Raw genomic sequence first — 17793 nt, forward strand, 5'->3', positions numbered from 1 at the left:
TTCTGTGTACACTGCAAAGAAAAAAAAAAGTTTTTCCCTTTAATTTTAATTAATTTTTCTTAGCCCATTGGCAGACGTTTTTTCTTGTCTACACAAAGTCAATACATTTTAGCCACTTTTTCGAAAACTAGACTTTTTTTTGGAAATAGGCTCATTTTCCAACTCGCCTAGAGTTAAACAGTCGAGTTTTACCGTTTTCGAATCCATTCAGCCGATATCCGGGTCTGGTGGTAGCACTTTTAGCATAGCTTAGCATAGATAATTGAATCTAATTAGACCGTTAGCATCTCTCTCAAAAAATGACCAAAGAGTTTCGATATTTTTCCTATTTAATACTTAAAACTTTTCTGTAGTTACAATGTGTACTAAGTGTGTACTATTTTCTAGGCCAAATGACTAGGAACTATACTCTCATTCCTGCGTAATAATCAAGGAACTGTGCTGTCCAGTCTACCGTTTTCCAAAAAAAGTGGAGTGTTCCTTTAAGTAATTTTCTCCTCTAGTAAATGTATCTTGATGTTTAGATAAAAAATGAGACAAAAATACTGAGTAAGAATATATTTTTTTATGCATTTTCCAGAAAGCAAGACATGTTATCGTATGTCGTTTTGCTTCTCAAGTAATTGTATCTTGATTTAAAAAAAAAAAAAATTGTACTGGAAATGAAGTACATGAAAAATGTTTTTTTTTTGCAGTGTATCCCTTCACGAAGAAAGCAAATCCATAATGCATTGCAACACGCACAGTGGAAAAAAATCCCCAAAAAATCCCCCCAAAAAAACTTTTGTTGAATAAACGTTTTTTTTCCGTTAAATACTGACCGTATTCTGCATTTTACTTAGCATTTGTATATTTTGTGTATTTGTATAGTGATTTGAGTATTGCACCGTTAGCATATCATCAGATCTGTATTGGAATCAGTGAGTCTCGTGTGAAGTGCAGTGTTGCTGTTTCAAATCAGTCGTTTCTGAGGTTCCATGATGGTTAGGATGCTGCCTAGGTAGTCAGCTCACTCAATAGACACCCATATGCTGCTCCTGCTGCCTATCTGACGGCTGGAATTGGGAATTGCTCCATGCGCTCTTCTTGTCACTGTGCAGCCCCCTGCAGGCTCACACTTACACTCTGTCATTGTGCCTTCAGACTGATTAGCCCTGACGTTAGAGTCACTGTGTGTGTGTGTTGTGCTTTGATGCGTTCACCACTGTTGTCTTCGTAGGTCGGAGAGTTTCCGAGCTGATGTTGCACATGCAGGTTTAATGTGGCCGGTGAGGTGTGTAAGTATTGTGTCTGGGACAGGAAGGTGAGATACCGTGCCGTGTCTCACTAGTAAGCCGATACTTCTTGCATATTGAATGAGTCAAGCCAATGCATAAAACTTTGTAAAGTGCTGCTGGTGGAGGTGGACAAGTGAACTGCATGTCATTTCAGGTGAAATTTAGGCATTCATTTACTTTTAAAATACATATACGGTAAGTACATGATCTATATTAATATATTACATATATGTTAATATATTAGAACATATATTTTTAATATTAATATTTCAAAAAATTATAGATTTTAGTCATGCATGCATTTTAATAATGTATGTATATACTGTATGAATACACAAAGATTGTATTAGAAAAAAATAAAATGTGTATATATATATAATTACAAACATATTTAGATTTTTCGGAGAAAAAAAATATTTATATCTAGATAGATTTGATACTCTTTTTGATAATAAAATGTTTATTTGATATATTTTTGACATTTATAAAAATATCTAGATTTTCTATCTAGAAATATTTGATTTAAATACTGTAAATAAAGTTTAGTGTGTGTAAATATAAAAACATGAAAAGGTATTATTTTTGATAATGTTCATTTATACATTTTTTGATATTATTAATACAATTATAATCCATAACCATTATCTATAATCCATGCATTTCTTAATGTATATTTCTGCTGCCGAGAGCTCATTGTGTGATCTCCAGTCTTCTCATGCGTACAGCACAAAGGCTCGTCACCTCCCCGTGGTGATCAACACCTGACAATTTCATGACAGGAATAGAAGGACCCCTGTCTCTGGAGGTCCCGGATGACAGAAGGGAAATGCGCTAGCGGCATGCCTGGACACGAAGACAAATAGCTCTACGAGACAGCAGAGAGAGGGTAGGGACTCATCCGCTTTTCCCACACTGGGAAGCGGAGGTGTGTGAATTAGCGCTGATTCCCAGATGCGACCCTGATACGCCCTCCTGATGAAGTCTGTCAGGAGCAACCGAAGCGGCCAGTTTAAGCGGAGGATGTCAGATCCCTTTAGCATTGATTTAATGCACAGGAGATTGGCGTCGTTAAGCTCATTGACAAATTGAGCCTAGCATTGGAAGGAGTCTAAGCACAAGGTGCTGGATACATGAATATAAATGAGGCAGAGATACAGGATGTGTGTGTGGGAGGAGCGTCTGTGTGCAGATAATGCCCTTAGCGTGAGTCGCCCGGTGCCGGTGTTTATGGCTGAATAATTGTGACGGTGCGCTTCTATAACGTGGTGTGCTGGGTTAGAGGTCAGAGAGGGTAAAAACAGCCCAACACGGCTGCTTCGCTGTAAAAACGAAATGAATAAATAAATAGTTGAGCATTCCTGGGGGCTTTCAACTTTATACAGATCAGTGAACACTTTATATATTTTTTCACTTTATATTTATCAATATAATACATATCTGTCATGTTTAGTCAAACATTGAGCCTAACAAGTTGAAACACACACACACACACACACACACACACACACACATACACAAATACAGTACCAGTCAAAAGTTCGGCAACATAAGTACATAAGTATTTTTGAAAGAAGTCTCTTATGGTCATCAAGCCTGCATTTATTTGATTAAAAATACAGAAAAAAACGAATGTTGTGAAATATTATTACAATTTAAAATAGTGGTTTTCTCTTTGAATATACTTTAAAATATAATGTATTGCTGTGATGCAAAGCTGTATTTTCAGCATCATTACTCCAGTCTTCAGTGTCACATGATCCTTCAGAAATCATTCTGATATGATGGTGTATTATTATAAATGTTTGAAACAGTTGTGCTGCCTAATATTTTTTTATAACCAGTGATATTTATTTTTCAGGATTATTTGATGAATAAATAGTAAAAAAAATAAAATAAAAAAAACAGCATTTAATTAAAATATAAATAAATTAATACTTATTCAGCAGGGATGTGTGATAAAAAGTGATAGTAAAGATTTAAATAGTTAAAATATATATATATATATATTTTGAATAAATGCGGTTATATTAAAACTTTTTATTTATCAATGAATCCTGAAAAATCACAGGATCCAAAAAAAAAATATTAAGCAGCACAACTGTTTCCAACATTGTATCAAATCCTCATATTTGAATGATTTCTGAAGGATCATGTGACACTGAAGACTGGAGTAATGATGCTGAAAATTCAGCTTTGCATCACAGAAATAAATTATATTTTAAAGTATATTCAAAGAGAAAACCATTATTTTAAATTGTAATAATATTTCACAATAACAGTTTTTTTTTTTAAACAAATAAATGTAGGCTTTATGACCAGAAGAGGCTTTCAAAAACATTAAAAATAGTATCGTGTGTAGTAATTATGTAGTAATTGTAAAGTAAACTAGTAAAGTGTGTGCGTGTGCGGTTTAATTATTATTTTTAATGAATACAACATTTAATCACAGGTCTACTTACATGCTAAATGAACATTGTCCTGAAAAATTTAATGTTTTTAAGAAGTTTCCTCTGATTGACAACATATGTGGATTTCAGGGTATATGTCCCGTTTAAAAGCTGGTGCCTACATTACAATGTGGACCACAGTGGAATTCTTCCTCTTGGTTTCATCTCAGTTTGTGATTTCTTTCCTCTGTTTCATCCTTCCGGGTGAGATCTGTCACCGCTGAGCCGCGGCCGCTTCTTTCGTCTCATCTGGAGGGTTGCATATTTTACCGCTATCATTTAATCGGCCGCCACAAGACAGGAGTCTACGAGCACCAGTTTAGTTGTTCAGATTTATGGAGCTCAAATCCCCCCTCGTCTGGTCCCGGCGGCCGGGTCGAGCCGGGAGATCGTGATTATTTTCTCTAACCAGTCCAAAGCGGTTTGGCTGGGTCGGCTAAACCCGTCCGCTGGCAGGAGTGTGTTGAGGGGAGGGGAACGGGGCCGGCGCCAGGGGAGCGTCCGTCTGCCGTGACATTATTTTAGATCAGATCCTCACTGGGATCCCTAATCCCTGATCTCACAGTCGGGATCATGGAACAGTTCAACGATATGTGGTCCTGTTGGACATATGCTAAAGCGAGCATGCCGGTTATTATATCAGTATGCAAACGATGCACATAATTATGACACAGAGCATTTAACATTCCGTAAAGGCAGACGTCTTGCCAGTGCAGTGAGGTAAAGCAGACAGTTCAGATCCGGCACACATCTCCGATGCTTTAGGCAAGTACGTGTAAGGCCGTGCCGAGAGCTGGCACACATTTCTGAAATCTCTCTCGGGCCGTGGTTTACTCTGGCATCTTGCCTTCTATTGTTTGGGGAACATGTTTGCTAAATAAACTGTTTTTGCTTAGGGATGCTGGGTAAGAGATGTCGAGAGAGTTTTCAATGGTTAATAATGCTGGGATGTCTTCAAACTTATATAGAATATCATAAAATAAGAAAATATTATTGACCTATAAGATATAATGTCCATCTTGGTACTATATTGGTTATCAATAGTTTTTTTTTATTATTATTATTCTCATTTTCATTTATATTTTTCTTTTGATAAATAGCCAACTAGCTCAATGGATATTTATTTGTTTGTTTGTTTGTTTAAAGTTATTTTATTGGTTAAATATACCAATATTTAAATACAAAATGAATTTAATGTTAGAAACTCTATTTATTTATTTATTTAAACAACAATAATATCAAATAATGGATATTGTAGTGATTATATATGTTTTCAATGCTTTTTAGGTTTTCTGCTGTGCTCTATATATCCAGCCCTTCTAAAATCGTTTCAATATCGAATGCAGTCATTAAAAGTTTAAGATAATAAAAGTTACAGCAATAATTGAAACTACAGATAGATTTGCAAATGAAGCCGTAGCATTTGGATACATGAAGTTTCTCTCACGGGTGATTTTGACCTTCAGCCTCTACGTACTTTTCACAATCCATTAAATTCCCAGTAGATAAAATTAAGTGTCGTCCTACTTTTTTTCCCCTTTCTTATTGAATATGCAGTTTCACTATGAAATGTTGCCTTTAATGAGGAATGGATAGTAGGAGTACTTTGTCAAGGTCAGATCAGGTAAAATCTCTCCACGTCTGGCTCTGAGAGACAGCAGAAGCCCAGGTGTTCACACCGCCCGTGTCTGTTTTATTTTATGGACGTTTATGTAATGCGTTGTGAGCACAGAGGTGAGGGGGTCGGGTTGGCTGCTGTCCCTGTCAACTCGTGTTTACAGCGTTTAACGCTGACGTGAGCAAAAGCCCCACTGAGGATGACTCTAAACAAACAAGCTGGCCATGGATAGTCCTCACCATAGCAACCCCAAACACACTACCTCGGTCTAAAACACGCGGACTTGCTCAAGTATATATAGCATTCCAATGTGCAAATATTTTCATAACAATCGCCTGGAATGAAGAAAGTGAATAGCATGATTGATATTCAAGTGCAAGCAAGCGCTGCTTTGTTTATGGTTAGTATATCTGCAGTCCTAGATTCAGTTTCCTTATTTGAATGATGAATATAGACTATTGATACCTGCTGATATAGACAGATTTTCCTTACACGCAGGTGCATAACGCATGTGCTAGTTGACAGTCGCCTTTAATGTTTTTGGTGTGTTCAAGCGCAACATTTTGGCCGAGACGCAGCCGACGCGAGGCGACAACACAGTCAGCTTCCGTTGCCTTTAAAGCAGTGTGGACGCTGACAGCTTGTTCACACTGTATGACCACGTTAACGTTAAAGGCGACATATTATGCCCCTTTTCACAAGATGTAATATAAATCTTTGGTTTCCCCAGAATGTGTCTGGGAAATTTCAGTTCAAAATACCCCCCAGATAATTGATTATAGCTTGTCAAATTTGCCCCTTTTTGGGTGTGAGCAAAAATTAGCCGTTTTTGTGTGTGTCCCTTTAAATGCAAATGAGCTGCTGCTCCCAGCCCTCGCTCAGAATATGGCCGATCCTTTACACAAGCTTCGGATACTCCGGCAATAACAAACCTGAATTTCACTCATCCAAAATCTCAGAAATAAGCACCATTAGTAAGTGCAGCCTCGGGAAGAGGTTTTAAACGCTCATGTTTCTGAATGGTTAGTGGATAGGCTAGTTGTTGTGGAGTTACATTGATTCAAGTCAAGTTTTGTTAAACAAGTCTTTAAGGCAGCTGTGAGATTGTTTGGTCAAATAGTGTTCTTGTGCTCGTCTGTCCAGCCAACGACACAACAGTTTACATGCTTTGCTTTGCCATTGCGTTAGAACTGGTTACTTTGTTGTCGCTTGCAAAAACCAAATGGCGGCACCCTGGGTGGAAACGTGCAGATTAAGATTTCTTCCTACGTCAGAAGGCGAGCGAAATCTGATCGGCTTATTTTTTTGACATGCTTGCAGAGAAAGGCTTACCAAAACAGTTATTGGGGTTGTCACTTTTCATGTTTTGTGGGTTGGTAGATGCACCGGGTACCCGAATATAGCACTTAAACATAAGACTTAAAAAGTCAGATTTTCATGATATGCCCCTTTTAAAGGGGTGGTATAATGCCCTTTTCACAAGATGTAAAATAAGTCTTTGATGTCCCCGGAGTGTGTATGAAGTTTTAGCTCAAAATACCCCACAGATATTTTTATATAGCATGTTAAAGTTGTCACTTTTCGAGGGTGAGCAAAAACGCATAGTTTTTGAGTCTGTCCCTTTAAATGCAAATGAGCTGCTGCTCCCAGCACAGGGGGCGGAGCTACAACAACTTGTGTCCTCACACACTCACACACACATGCACTGAAAATGTCAATGTTTATGTTCAAACAATATCGAGTCAGACAATAATGGAGAGACTCAAGAAGAAGTGACAACATGTAGAAGCAACAGGACATTTCTGAATGGTTAGTTGATGAATTTATGTAGCTTATGTGTAGTAATCTTCTAGTCATTGATTAGCATATTCTGTCATGATAATCTATATATCGCATTCCCGGGGGCGGGGTTTATGTAAATTTTAGGGTTGGTGATGTCAGTAACCCGGGAGGAATGTCGTGTAGTCCCTACCAGTCGTTTGTTGTAGTCCTTAAAAAAACTATTTATTTTTAGTAAAAGCAAATATCTTCCTTTGCTTTGAGCTTTGAGCGTTGTAACTTTGTAGATGTTGTTTATGCTCAAACAGCAACATTACACACTAACTAAAGTTAGAAAAGTGAAATTATAATCAACCACCCCTTTAAAGATTCACATTGGCAACAGTTTTATCATAATTAATGGTGCTTTTCTATAAAAAAAAAAAAAGGTACAAAGAAGTGGTATTTTTTTGTATTATTAGCATTTAAGTATTTCATATCTAGGACTTCTATATTCAATCTTCATGTACTAAAAAAAGAATCATTCAGTTGAATTGAATCATTGCAGTCCTTTGACTAGTAATGCGAGGGAACGATTGGCAGACAAGAAGCTCAGGCTGAATTCACATGCTGATATACTTCTCTATCTGTCTCTCTCTCTCACACAGCACATATCCGAATTGCTGGCCGTCGTTAGACTCCCATTCATCCACCCCAGTTACCTGCTGAATGTGGTGGACAATGAGGAGCTGATTAAATCGTCCGAGGCTTGCCGAGACCTGGTGAACGAGGCCAAGCGGTACCACATGCTCCCTCACGCGCGGCAGGAGATGCAGACGCCCAGGACGCGGCCCAGACTCTCCGCAGGTTTGACTCAACCTTTTACATTCTAGTTCTCATCTGTCTTTCACTCGTCTCACATTACCGTAGCCAGAACTTTGACTAAACGGCATAAGGTCTGTCCCACATCGCAGCTTATTCTGGCTCGAGAACCAGCCGCTTACAGGAAGAGGCCGTCTGGCTGAGATATAAAACGATCAATCACAGTTTCGTTTTTATGAGCTGTGTAGGAGAAGGTTCATCTGAAATAGATGATACCACAATATGTGATTTTTTTATCATAATTATGGATATTAAATGGTTCATGAAAGAATCGATTCTGAACTGCTAAAAAAAAATCCACTTTGCATGCACTTCAGAAGGATGCGGACTCGCGCTGGAATTGATACGGAAAAACCAATACCATCGTTACTGATCTTATCACTCTGCTGAGGAAGGAGGGGTTTTGAGAGACAGAATCTCCCAACAAATGTTTTTTTCCAAAAAAAAAAATATATTTATATAATATATTTAATAGGGGTTTACCGGTACATGTATTCGTCTCGAACCGTCACAGTACAGACATCACGGTTCAGTGCATACACTCAGACGACGAATACAGTCAGCTCTTTATTAGTATTTATAAAGCACATATTAATGCCTTTTTCTGCATGACCTTATTCTACATCCCTTGACAACTTTACTAACTAATAAGTAGTAATTAGTGAGAATTGGACTTTAAACTAAGGTGAGCATTTTTCCTATTCTGCCGAACTCCTATCGAACCGTGGACCCAAAACTGAGGAACGTACCGAACCATGACATCTGTGTTCCGTTACCCCCCTTATATAAAATAATGAATATGTAACATAGTGCATATATATTCAGCAAAATGCTCCTCTCTGGAGTTATTTTTCCAGCTAACTAACGACAGACATGAATATTGAATGGCTTTCCTGAGGTAAATGTAACGTTATGCGATATTGTTTACAGGCTGTCAAAACATTGATTGAGCGATTATATGAGACATTATACATTTCAGTAAGTTGTACTGTGTCTTTCAACATACCTTCTGATGTTCATTCATGTTTATTTGGTGCTACAACTAGTATTAAACAGGAAGAGATGATCAGGTCACGTGTGTGCGCGCTTCCGCTTCGCTTGAAAGAGTGGCTAAACGTATTTATTGTTTGAATTTCGTTATAGATTTGACAGAATTTAAAAGCTGACACTTTTCCATATCAAACCACATATTCATATCCCCGTTGCACAAAATAGACAGTGAAATTTTGGTGCATCCCAAGCGTCCCACACAGGCCATTGCCTCCCTGAAGTATCAAAATCTGCTAATTTTGAATCAATAAATGGCACACGTTTCCGCATCTGTGTGGTTATAGCTGTGTGTCTCTGTGGCGGCTCTAACCGTATCTGAAGTCAATCTCAGGCTGCTGTAAAAATGCAAGCAAACTAATTTATGGTTCAATAAGGCTGTCCTCTTGCAGCGCTGTGAATCACTCTCGCTCTCCTCGCGCAGCCGCTCCAGCCCCCATGATTCCCTCAGCGAGGCGTGAGCCCGTGAGTGAGCTGTACATTTATTTAATCTTGATATACTGTGGCTCTCTTTCTCTCGCCCCTGAGTTTTATTGATCTCTGCCCACTGCAGTATAAGAGCTGAAGCCCTCCCCCACCGGGCCCAGATCAATGAGCAATAACACACACACACACACACACACATACACACACACACACAAAACACAAATCATAATTACCATATGTATGTGTCAGAGTTGGGGAAGCTCTGAAACTGTAGTTAGCCAAGATACTCATAATTTGGAGAAGTTAAACTACAGTCTAACAGCTCTTTTTTTAAATAAATAAATAAGTAGAATCTAATTAGGCAAGCAACATTTTTTAATATTATACATCAGATGATTTTGAACAGGATTTACTGTATCTAGCGCAAAAAAAAAAAAAATTAATCTGTGTTTTGAATCTGTGAATTTTGGTTTGTTTTTTGTATTTGTTTAATTTACATGAAATGTCCAAATGAGTTGATTCACTAGAGTGGATCTATTTAGTAGAATGAATCAAATCACTAGATTGAATTTATTCTTTAAAGTGATTAATTTCACTAAAATGACTTTTCAACCCTACATGAGAGAGAAGAGAAAAGAGCATGTTTGATTAGAACTTAACACGTGTTTTGTCACATAACAGTTTCATGGAAAAGTAGTTTGTTCCTGTAAAAGCTACTACTATTGTCACAATACTGAAAAATGGAGGTAGATTGTTCTGGCTTTAAGAGTGATTCGAATAGTTCTGAGTAAAGCTCTGAGATTTTTCGTGAGTCAGTCAAGCGGAACAAGTCGGCCACACTAAAACATCACACTGCTTGCTTTATTCCTGTTGACTCCAGAAATGCCAGGGTTCTTCTTAATGAACATCTCTAAATGCTTGGTAAATACGATGCATAGTTTCCAAACTTTCAGCACATGTTTGTTTTTTTACTGTTAAACGAGATATTTATGGTAATAAGTATCCTCGGCAGAGGAACAAATTGCTCTTGGGCTCTAGATTTTTCCTACTTGGCGTCCAGGAGTCGGATGCTCTTCAATAAAGCAAGGTTTAATTATTGTCTGAAAGGTGTTACGAGCTGTGCGTGAGTGTCGTGTCACCCCACAGAACTTGTTTTCTGCATGAAGGAGTTAAAGTAATTGGCAAACAAATGTCATTTTACAATGCTGAGTGAGATTTGTTTCTATGGTGTGACAGCTGGTAAATGTTTCAACCAGATTGTAGATTAATTAACAACTGATTTGACCAGTTTTCATAGTTTTTTTAATTATTAGAATGAGATTATCATTCTTCAACTTCAACATACTTGAATGTTCAGCGTTTAAAGTTTTTGAGCATCTTTATTCACTATTTAACAAAGTACTATTATTATAATTTTTTAGAAATGTACCTTAGAAATGTACCCATGGCATTCCTTGAAATACTTTCAATAGCCTGTTTATTGAATAATCTTAGTTGTGTATGTTTCAATGCTCAGACTTCATCTCAATGTATTGATGATCTTTTTCTGACCAGTACAAATCCAACAGTTGTTATTATACCACAGTTAGTATACCACTAACGTTTTGCCGCTGACATAAGAAAATTTACAGGCCATAAATATTTTAGCAAATTAAATTATTTACCAGCCATGAAACTGTTTTTGCAAAAACAGGCAGTAATCCTTATTAAAGTTATTCAGTCAAGAGCAGTGATTGTTTTTTAACATTATAAACGCAGCAAGCTGCAGGTTTTTTAGGCTGCTGTCACTTTAAGACCGAATGCACGGATCCAATACACTGATACATTCTTAACACATGCATTTTCTTTCTCAACTGTTTGTTTATTTAAGCCATAACCAACTGTTAGGATACTCACAGAGACGGGCATTTTTGACATAATTTTGTGTGAATTTGTCCGTTCAAGCGCAAGAAGACATGAAAGAGAGCTCAGTATTTGCGCGCTGTCTGAGACGCGGCTTTCTGGGCGCGCGCTTGCTTCGGATGTTTAAACTTCCCACACAGCGTGCGAATAATGAATTGAGTTCCATTTCTCATCATCTTTAGCTTGAATATTTCAATCTTCTGTGACAATGCAGCACTGGCCATTCAACTTTGTCTTATCGCAACATTGCATTGTTTGAATCGATTGAAATGTTACCGACCAACTGGCGATTGACACGGTTTCAAGTGATATTTTTTACAGTTTGTTTTCATTGTTTATTATCTTCTTTGAGTATTACATTTTTTATGTTTTTATTCATGCATTTAACTTTATTATTATTTATGTTGATGTTATTGTTGATATAATATTTATAATATTAATGATTTAATATACCGGTAGGTATATCTTGAAGAGTTCCAATGTTTTTTATATTTACCTTTCTATTTTTTGGTTGATGACCGTCCTACACACTTAGCTTTTTTGGATGTGTTTGTTTTTATGATCTAAAATATCACGGTATCACCCCAGTGCTTTTCTGTAAGGCTGCTTGGTTGGACACACGTCCTCTGTGTTCTTTCCAACATCTGTGACTCTTATTTGCTTACGAAGGATGGACTTGTCTCCTTTTGGCATTTTTTATTAAGCATTTGATTGTTTGGCTGTGTACAAAACTCTTGAGTGAAATCGTCGCTGGCTTGACCATCTGGCGGACCATCTGACCGAGGTTATGAAACACGGCGTGAGGGCCTGTCACCCGTAGGACCCGTTTATGAAAAAGAGAAGAGGAAACTAGGGTAGAAGTCAAAGACGAAGCGGAGCTCGGAGCATAAATTGCTTTCTTTCTAGTGACAGAGATTGAGGAAGCGCTGCCAGGAGTTTGTAATTGGTGTGTGTGTGTGTGTGTGTGTGTGTGTGTGTGTGTGTGTGTGTGTGTGTGTGTGTGTGTGTGTGTGTGTGTGTGTGTGTGTGTGTGTGTGTGTGTGTGTGTGTGTGTGTGTGTGTGTGTGTGTGTGTGTGTGTGTGTGTGTTTGTGTGTGGCTGAATGCATTCACTCTCCACCTGAGCTCGGCTGATAAGTCTCTTATGTATGAAAAGACACTGAAGAGGTGCAGTGATGTCACCCATGAAAGGTTCCTCACCTAGCCTGCACTCGATCAGGAGGTTTGGATGTGCGTGTGTGTTTGCGTAAGCTCTAGAGCTACAGGTAAGTGCCAGCTGTCTTTAGACTGATGGGATTCACCTGGGCCCTTTCCTCCCTCCGCTTCTGCCACATGGAAATCCTCCGAGCAAATCAGGGCGACGGCACACCTGGCTCTCACCCAGTAACTCACGTAGACGGGCAATCCGTCCTAATTAAGCTCACGACAGTCTCTTTTAGCAGCGTGCTCAAATTATCTTCAAATAACAAATGATTTGTTCATTTAGTTTCCCCGCACTTGTTTCTGATTAGCAGTCAGTCTCGTGGGTAGGTCAGGTGCGTAATTAAGAACCATAAGGGACGAGGTGTGTGAAAGTTGACCCTGTTCTGCTTAACTCTGACCCTGAACATAATATGATGTTTGAACAGCTTTACTAAAGCGGACGCTTAATATTGTGACCCTTCTTAAGAGAATTAGCACGAGGAAATTGTAGTTTGAAGTGTTATTAGCGGTGGCTCATACTTTAGGTTGGGGATTTGAGTGTTAAAAGGGTGTTTTATTCTACTAATTCTGCCATTATTTACTCACCCTCATTTCGAGTGACTTTCTTTTGTGGAACACAAATGAAGAGCGATATATCGTTCACACTACCATGTGAAAGTTTGGGGAATTTTAAAGGCCCCCTGAAGTTTTTTAGCTTTTAGTATGAATATGTTAACATTACAAATTCAAAACAATGACAAAATTTGCATTTATGTCCCGCCTTAGCTTCCTGTTTCAATGGAAATTACGTCAACGCATCATACAAGGCTGCGCGTTTCAAGGCACAACCAGCAAAAAACTGTTTTATCATGAAATATTATTACAATTCAAAATATTATTTCTATAATCATAAAACGGAATTACTCTAGTCTTCAGTGTCACGTGATCTCATTCTAATATGCTGATTTTGCTACTCAAGAAACATTTCTTATGATTTTCAATGTTGAAAACATTTGTGGTGAACAGTACAGGTGAATAGGGTAAAATTTTAAAATAATAGATATCACCATGAAACTTCCTCAGTTGATTACTTACACAAGTTAATAAAAAAAATGTATTACAAGTTTTTGAAATTTGTATGTTTAATTATGCAAATTAGGCATTATCTCATTTAATATGAGCAATTTATAAAATAGCGCAATTTTGCATATATTTTCGGTAGATAGATCTGAACATATGATAAAGCCAAGTGCAAAATTCTTTTTTCATTTTGATTACACACAAGATGAAAAAAGATGTTCAGAGAGATTTCAGGATATATGCTTTCATTAACTAGGAAATCAAAATATACTGTGTCCATAGCCTTAAAAAAATAATTTTCGCCCTATTTTTTTTATTAAAATTTCACATAAATCAGGCCAGGAATGATTTATTAACAAATCCCTCTGAACATATCTTCCGAAGACAGCTAAGTGTATAACTGGAAAGTTTGGTGTACATCGATGCTACAGTACATAGGCTGAGATGTTTATACTGGAGAATGACAAAAAACTCATTTTGAGAAAAAGACATTTAAAGATTTGTAATGTAAAAATTCATACTTTTTTAGTGGAAACAACTATTTACTGACACAATATCTTATCAAATCATTAGCAACAACAATACAAACCACCTAAATCACATCAAAACGTATAAGCACAGCATTTATGGCCTTTAACTGAACAGAAAAACAGTCAAAAACACACATCTAAATGTCAGAGCGCGTCACGTGATGCATCTGAACAAATCACGTTGTCAGAAATTTACATCAGCCAATGAGATTTCGCTTTTAGAGTTAAATGCCCATTGTACTTTCACTATTGGTTGCTGATAAAAAGGAAATGACCATTTGGATCCGACAGCATTGTACAGGAGAGAGAGTGCTTTCCAGCGGTGTGTGAGATTAAAGGAAGCAGACAGAGATCGCGGAGCAGCGCATTGATTTCTACAGACGCAAATAGACAAAGTGTAGTAAAATAAAGACCTAAATGTGTATTTTGGACTTTTTTTCACCACAAGTCTGAAAGAAGACATGTTATTGAAGACAAATAGGCCAAAATCTCAAAATTGACCAGTGAAAAAACAGTTTTTTGCCTGCCGTGTCTCGCCTTAAACTTTTAGAGGACACACTGCTACTTTTCTTCAGGATTCTTTAATGTATAGACAGAACATTTGAAATATCTTTACTGTCACTTTTGATCAATTGAAAAAATATTACTCACCCTGTCACTGGTACATCTCTCTTGTTCTCTCATATCATTTTTCTGCTGTACATCAACTAATTAGCTCCCATTTCAGAATCCATCCCTCCTTTTGGCAATCATTCACAAAGCTTTTGACACCGTTTATTGAGGTCACCGTTTCGCAGAGCAACATTCATTCGGCTGCTGGCGTGCGGCAGAAGGAGTCAAAGGTATTGGATTGTGCTGATTTGACACTCAGCCCAGTCCTTTACAGACCACAAACCACTTTTACCGACTCATTTCTCTAACTGCTTTTATCGTCAAACCAGCAGCTTGAAGGTGAGGGACGGAAGGGCGGCGTTTTGCAGTACGTCTGCGTTTGTTTAATTGATTTAGTCGTGCGATGACTGGAGGGCAAACCTCATTGCTTTCTGTGTCTCACCTTTCCGCGCAGGGTCCGGTCAGTTTAATTAGTCTCTTTCTCTGATAAAGCTCAGCATCTCTGTCGACGCCTGTGGACATCACTGAAGCGGATTTGAAGAACAGGCCGAGCACGATCGCAAGAGAATTTCAGCAATTGCCAGCTGCTCAATTACTATTGTATCAAATTTGGTGGTTTGTGCGTTTTACTGAGCAATTGAATTCCCTGTTCACGTGTATTTTTGTCGGATTGGTCCGTCCTAGAGAATGGAAATGATAAATGTGTCAGCGCTAATCATAACTTTTTGCTCGGTACATTTCAGCTGTTGATTGCTTTTCCCATCGTCTACAGTGGCTGGGTGAAATTAGCATTTTGAAGTGGATGATTTTGCGACTGTTTTTGGCTCAGTGGGCCCGCAGTGTTTTAAATTCCCCCGTCAGGATATTTTTGTCACACTTAATGCTGCTGTATTCAAGTATGACTAACATTTTTGGTTGATAAACTATTAAATAAGACACTGCTGTTAAGAGACGGATGGGTAATGTATGCGGGAGTGCTCTACAGGGAGAAATTCTCTCTCCCAAGCACAAAGCTCAGTCAGAATCATGTCTTACTTCCTGTCCGCGAGCTATTTCTCTTGTTGCGAGGGCCAGAGGCCTGCCGTTTGATTGCTGTTTGGGTCCCTGGAAAATGACAGCTCGCAGTACAGTGGACTTTGGGTTTATGTGCAGAAAGTGTGCCTGGTGGCTGAGCGGCTCTTAGTCTCAGCTTCAGACAGCATAAATTTAACAGCGTTTTTCCATTTAGAGCTCATTTGTGAACAGGACCCATTGTGGAAAATCAGCTCCAGCAGTTTAGGAAGTTGTAACATTGCCGGAAAAGTTCCAGATCGAGTTAAAACAGTATTTTGGTGCCCATACTGTATGAGTCAGAGTTGTGCACCATTCAGAATTCAGTGGATTCCTTTTAAATTGCATTTCACTTCCTGAATTTGATTTGAATTTAGGTAGCAAACATGATGCAGAATTGCCATTCAAATTTGAATGTAAGATATTAGAATGTAATAAATGTTTTATTATATAAATATATAATTATATATTTTAAGCAAAGACTGACAATTTTATTATACTGATAGAGCTATAAAAAAAAAATGTAAGTACTTTATTTCACGTTTGTGGACCACGCTGTAAATTCCTTTTCCTGTCATTCCAGTTTAAATTCCTGTTATGTGTGGCCAATTCAAATTCACACTCATGAATTGAAAGAGAACCAATTCTTCCCTTCTAAATTTTGCACAGCTCTGTTGTGAATGGTTCTGTTGCACTGATAAAATGCTGTGTTCACGCCATGTCATAATTACCGTAATTCCGAGATCACAACACGTGACGTGAATGAATCTGCAGCTGTCAGATGGTACAGTGGTCATGTGGTACAAGTAGGAGCTCTCCGAAAATTCCCAGTTTATAAGTTGTAATTACGAACTTTACGAGGACGTGAACACATTTTACAAGTTGAAATCTCGTAATTACGGTAATGCCGTGAATGCTCCTAAAGACAGCACGGATAAAGGACTTTTGTAGTTTTAGTGCAATTAAATGTGTGAAAATTGCTGTTGACACATGATCCTCTGGTACTCAGATTAGCACTCAAGCAATATCATATTTTCAATAATTTATTTTTTACATAATTTTATTTGGTCTCCCTAAATCCTGAATAATTGGCTACAATCCTCTCTGAATCATATTGCACAAGTAAATGACAAGAGTTTTTTTCCTTTTCTTTAAATGCCAATCTGATTGGTTTGGCTTGCTGGCTGGCTTTAGGCAAGCAGGTTTAAATCAGTTCACTGGGAAACAAAGTTATGTTCATGTTAATATGTTGTGTTCTCCGGCTCCCAGGTGTTTTACATTTATTTCCCAGGCTGTTACAATGACGTCTTTAAATTTGCCAGGTTGGCAAGGTCATCAAATTTGGTGGAATCAAAGTGGTTGTTTCACGCAAATGTGTTTTTAATCCATTTATATTACAGTTTTATTAAATGATAGTATACTGTCAATATATATAGATAGGGCTGTCAATATATATAAAAACAATTATACTGTCCACCACTGCTTAATTGTACAACAAATCTCTTAATTGTAAAACAAAACCTGTGCATTTTAATAGGTGTTGAGCGGATTCTGACTAACTTACTGATAAGTTAGTTGGCACAGAGGTGCTTTTGCGTTCACGCGCTCAACAGAAATGATTGTGATTAGCTACAATGCTCAATGCTTGTAAAAACACACTGTAAATGGAAGAGTGCTCAAACAAACACCAACTAGAATGTCTGAAATCAGCATCTATCAGCGGGTAACGAAAATACCTTTTACTCGGTACTACAGTCAACTTTTTGTTCTTTTTTTTTTGTTGACTGGTACCAGTATTACTGGTACGTTTGACAACACTAGAATGTATCAAGCTTTTATTAGTTAGCAACAGGAACCAAGTGCGGTGGAGCCAAATTGCCAATATTAAACCACCTACCTGAGAAAACATCTGCAGTATCTGAAATGGTGAGTTGGACTGTCCAGTAAACATTCCCACTTCAATGATATGCAGTAAAAGCTGAG

At 37.8% G+C, this 17793-nt stretch overlaps 1 protein-coding gene across 3 annotated transcripts in view; it reads left to right on the forward strand.

Moving 5' to 3' along the window:
* Nucleotides 1-17793, forward strand: part of klhl29 (kelch like family member 29) — a 253702-nt gene that overhangs the window by 200179 nt on the left and 35730 nt on the right. For all 3 annotated transcript variants that reach the window (XM_079584475.1, XM_079584477.1, XM_079584476.1), the window contains one exon: nt 7769-7967. In XM_079584475.1, the coding sequence (XP_079440601.1) occupies nt 7769-7967 (199 nt within the window). The remainder of the gene's footprint in view (nt 1-7768; nt 7968-17793) is intronic.

The sequence above is a fragment of the Phoxinus phoxinus genome (assembly GCF_949152265.1).
Source record: "Phoxinus phoxinus genome assembly, chromosome: 16".
NCBI classification, from domain to species: domain Eukaryota; kingdom Metazoa; phylum Chordata; class Actinopteri; order Cypriniformes; family Leuciscidae; genus Phoxinus; species Phoxinus phoxinus.